General features: G+C 64.3%; 1 protein-coding gene across 1 annotated transcript; it reads left to right on the top strand.

Moving 5' to 3' along the window:
• Positions 1-329: 329 nt before the first annotated feature.
• IRX4 (iroquois homeobox 4) lies at positions 330-4,079 on the top strand. Its single transcript, XM_075495781.1, has 4 exons — positions 330-575; positions 1,208-1,314; positions 2,249-2,571; positions 2,760-4,079. Exons 1-4 carry the CDS (start codon positions 330-332, stop codon positions 3,548-3,550), a joined length of 1,467 nt encoding a protein of 488 aa, XP_075351896.1. The 3' UTR covers positions 3,551-4,079.
• The last annotated feature ends 583 nt before the right edge of the window (positions 4,080-4,662 follow it).

Below are 4,662 nucleotides of genomic sequence, written 5' to 3'. Positions count from 1 at the left end.
CCCAGTCTTGTGAGCACACACCAGAAAAGTTAGTTTTTAAATGCAAAGGGCTGGAGCAACGTATTACAGAGGATTAAACGCCCACAGTCACGGGGCGTTTGGTTGTTGTTGTTGTGGGGTGGTTTTTTTTTTTTTTAACTGATAAAATACTTGCACCTCTGCGTTTCTCCAGAGCGTTTTTACCCCGCTTGAAGTCAAGCACGGAAGGGGAGGGAGGGGGGCGACACCCCAAAGCTGCGACCTGATAAAAGCAAGCCCCAAACTTGCTTACAGTTCGGGAACTTCCCCCCCCCCGCCCTCAGCGCCCCTCTCTTTCCCTCCAGTTCCTGATGAGCACCAACTCCCTGACGACCTGCTGCGAGTCCAGCGGCCGGACGCTGGCCGAGACGGGGGCGGCCGCCTCCGCCCAGACCCCCGTCTATTGCCCGGTGTACGAGAGCCGGCTCCTCGCCACCGCCCGACACGAGCTCAACTCCGCCGCCGCCCTGGGGGTCTACGGCGGCCCCTACGCCGGGCCCCAGGGCTATGGAAACTACGTGACCTACGGCACCGAGGCTCCCGCCTTCTACTCCTTGGTAAGCCGCCCCGGCGGCACCGCCGCCCGCCGCCGCGGGGGATCCTCCCGCCCGTCCTCCCTCCCTGCTTCCCTCCCGCCCGTCCTCCGCGCTCCCCCCGCGGGCGGCGGCCGCTCGGTGGGACCCCTCCGCGGCGGGGACAGCGCCGGGCGCTGCTGCTGCTGCTGCTGCTGCTTCTCCTTTCCTTCCTCCTCCTCCTCCTCCTCCTTCCTCCCCGAGCGCACGGCGCTGCCCCCGCCAGCCCGCTTCTGGCGACAGGCGCGGCGGAAGCGCGGCGCGTCCAACCCCGCGGTCATTAAATATTCAAGCCCGGCACGGTTCTCACGGTAACGCAATTAAAAGTCGCGACTGACGAGGTGGAGCGCGGAGGGCCCGGCCGGGCGGCCCAGACCCCGGCTCGCAAAAATGATGCGCCTTGCCCAGCCGGCCTTTTTTTTTTTTTTTTTTTTTCCCCCCTTTTTTCCTGGCACCGTCACAGCGCCAGTTAACGTCTCTATTGCTGTCGCTGGCCGCCGCGGCCCAGCGGCCTCCGGGAAGGTCCGTCGCCCCCCCCGCCCCCCCGAGAGCCGGGGGAGCCGGGCGGCGGGGCCGGGGCGGCGGGGCTGAGGGCGGCGGCGGGGTGTCTCTTGCAGAACAGTTTGGAGGCGAAGGACGGGAGCGGGTCTGCGCATGCGGGCATCGCCCCGGCGGCTGCCTACTACCCGTACGATCACACCCTCAGCCAGTACCAGTACGACAGGTAAGCGCACGCCCCCGGCCCCGCTCGCCGCCCCCCCACCCGCCGTCCCCACCCCTTCCCGCCCGCCCCGCTGCGGGGCCGAGGCGCGGGCCTGCCTCCTCGCCGCCCAGCCTCTCCCTCCGGCCCCAGCGGTGCCGCCTCCCCTTCCCCGCCGACCCCCCCCCCCCCCCCCCCCCGCAGGCAGACCCCGGACGGGCGGCGGGGTGGCCGGTCCCTCGCGGCGGGGCGGGGCGGTCGTTGCCGTTTCCCGCGCGGAGCCAGGCGCGGGCGCCCGGGCTTCTGTGGTGCGTTGCTGAGTTTTAAAGCAGCGCAAAAGCAGTTACGCACCGTTCCGAGCCGTGAGGCCCATTGGGCGCCGGTGACCTTTGCTGGAGGATGTGCATTAAATATTCAGAGGCAGCCCGGTGTCGTCTGCGTTAGGTTTCTACAATTGAGGAACAAAAGGGTAGGCGAGATTACTAATAAAAGGAGTAAGAGGAAATGTATTTCTATTAACAGTCACACCCTGGGGCCACCCAGATGTATTCTGTTTGGGGAGGACTGATCAAACAGCAGGAAAGCGGGATTTCTGTGCGTTTGCAAGCTGCTAGGATTTCCCCGCTGCCCGAAACGTTGACATTGACTTTGCCGCGAATAAAGGCAGGCGCTTTCTTCCCTCTTCCCGCCACCACCGCCGCGGCACAGCGGGGACTTGCGTCGCCCGGTGCTGCTGTCGGCCGAACGAGCCCTTCACCCTTGCCTCTTCCTCGGCCTGAATCCTCGAGGCAGGTCGCCCCCTGGAAGCCGAGCTGTCCTCGCCCGTCCCCCCCCTCCCTGGTCCAGCCACCCCCGGGGGGGCCAGCAGCCGGGGCCGGGGCCCGGGGATCCCGCGTCGGGCCCGTCCGTGGGGCCGCGGGCGCCGCGTCCCACGGCGGGTGCTGCCCTGTGCCCGCAGGTACGGCACGATGGACGGCGGGACGCGGAGGAAGAACGCCACCCGGGAGACGACCAGCACGCTGAAGGCCTGGCTGCAGGAGCACCGCAAGAACCCCTACCCCACCAAGGGCGAGAAGATCATGCTGGCCATCATCACCAAGATGACCCTCACCCAGGTCTCCACCTGGTTCGCCAACGCCCGCCGGCGGCTCAAGAAGGAGAACAAGATGACCTGGCCCCCGCGGAACAAGTGCTCGGACGAGAAGCGGCCCTACGAGGAAGAGGAGGAGGAGGAGGAGGAGGGCTCGCAGGAAGAGGCGATGAAGAGCGGGAAAGCCGAGGGTACCCTGCTAAAAACAGGCACTTAGCGGTTCGGCCGCGGGGGCTCGGCGGCCAGCTCGCCCCCGGGGCGGGCCTGGCTCGTGGGGCGGCCGCGGGCCTCGCTCGTGGGGCGGCCGCGGGGCAGCGCGGCGCGGCCAGTGACCGTGTGTCTTGTGTTTGCCGTCCCTTCCCCCGCCCCCACCCCGCAGAGCCCACGGGCAAGGAGGAGAAGGAGCTGGAGCTCAGCGACCTGGAGGACTTGGACGCCGCCGAGTCGGAGAGCTCGGAGTGCGAGCTGCGGCGGCCCTTCCCGCACCCGCTCCCGCACCCGCTCCCGCTCCCGCACCCGGGCGGCAGCCACCCGCCGCGGGCCGCCGAGCCCCCCGCCAAGATGCCGCCGCCGGCCGCCGCCGCCGCCGGGGAGGAGGAGGAGGAGGAGGCGGCGGCGGCGGCGGCGGCGGCGGCGGAGCAGCGGGCGCGGAGCTGCCTGAAGACGGCGGCGGAGGAGTGCGGCCCCGACCTGCTCGGCGCCCGGCAGCGCGGCTGCGAGTCCAAAATGTGCTTCCAGCAGGGGCAGCAGCTGCTGGAGGCGAAGCCCAGGATTTGGTCCCTGGCGCACACCGCCACCTCCCTCAACCAGGCCGAGTACCCCTCCTGCATGCTGAAACGGCAGGGGGGCTCGGCCGCCGCCGCCGTCGCCGCCCCGGTCAGTGTCATCGACAGGCACCAGGATTCGCCGGTCACCAACCTCAGGAACTGGGTGGACGGGGTGTTTCACGACCCCCTGTTCAGGCACAGTACTTTGAACCAAGCCCTGAGCAACACGACAGTTTCCTGGGCTACCACCAAAGGAGCCATTCTGGAAACGGGCGCCTTGGGACGCGCGGTGGGGACCGGCGCCAACGTGCTCAAGGGGCAGCTCTCAAACTTGGCCCACCATGACTCGAACAAAGAGTTCCTGGCGTTTCCCAAATCAGGAAGCAAAATGTTTTGTTCCTAACGGGCCCGCCGAGGGGCGAAGGACTGTCTAACACTTCAAGAGTCAGCTACACTGAAAAGAGACTTGCGAGAGTTTAAATTTAAATATAAGACTTCTTCTTTTTTTTTTTTTTTAAAAAAAAAACCACACAACAGAAACGAGGATTTAAAGTTCGGTTTGCTCAGTTCAACGGACAGACTTTGCGCATTGCTGTTCTGAAGCATTTCTCCTGGCTGCGACTTTAAGGGATCAATGTCGTGAAAGTTATTTAATTCCATGTCCAGAAAGCACGTACTATAGCGTAGACCTACTTAAAAAGTTTACATCCGAAAGTTTACAAACGGGAAATTTTAATTCAGATTTAATTTAAGGCATGCCGACATTAGTTATAAAGACTTTTCCGAGAGTTTTTCCTCCTGATTTCCTTGTTAGCATATAATTCACAAACAGCACTTCTACTGAGTTTACACCTACTGCACAAATTTATCCCGACAAAAACAAAAAAAAAGAGAATATGTTAAAAGGTATGTTCACTCCAATAAATTGTCTGTTTCAGAGGTAACACAAGTGGTGGCGTTTTGCATTGCGCAACAAACACCTTTTAGGTTTCAAAATTCCCCCTCGGAGCCGGTCCCGGTAGGTCCACCGACTGTCAACAGGCTGCCGGGAGAGGGGAAAAGAGGCTGAGCGGAGCGCTGCCGCGGGAGGATGGACCGGCGGGAGGGACGCTTGGCTCCTCTCCGCGCTCCGCCGCGCCCCCGGGCGCAGCGCTGCGCCCCGGCAGCCGCCCGGGCCGGCGGGGCCAGGCCCGGTGGGGGCGAGGGCCGGCGGGGCGGCGGCGGCTGCCCGCTGAGGCGAGGCGGGGCGGGAGCGTCGTCCCCCCCCTCCCCGGGCTGCGGGCGGGGGTCGGCCCCGAAGGGCCGGGCTGGGCCGCGGCGGCGGCTCCGCCGTGCGCGGAGCAATTGATTCACACGGAAAATTTGATCTTTTAAAGAACCGTTTTAGCTTTCCGGCTCCTCTGCCAGTGTGGAGAATCGCTGATCCTCCATGAATATTTCAGCACTTCAGGACAGATGCTTTCCCGTTTTGACATTAAATAGAGCGCAGCCGACAAAAAGAGAGGGAGAAAGAGC

The sequence above is a fragment of the Mycteria americana genome, chromosome 2 (genome assembly GCF_035582795.1).
Source record: "Mycteria americana isolate JAX WOST 10 ecotype Jacksonville Zoo and Gardens chromosome 2, USCA_MyAme_1.0, whole genome shotgun sequence".
In the NCBI taxonomy this organism is placed as follows: Eukaryota; Metazoa; Chordata; class Aves; order Ciconiiformes; family Ciconiidae; genus Mycteria; species Mycteria americana.
This window is presented reverse-complemented; position numbering and strand designations above follow the sequence as displayed.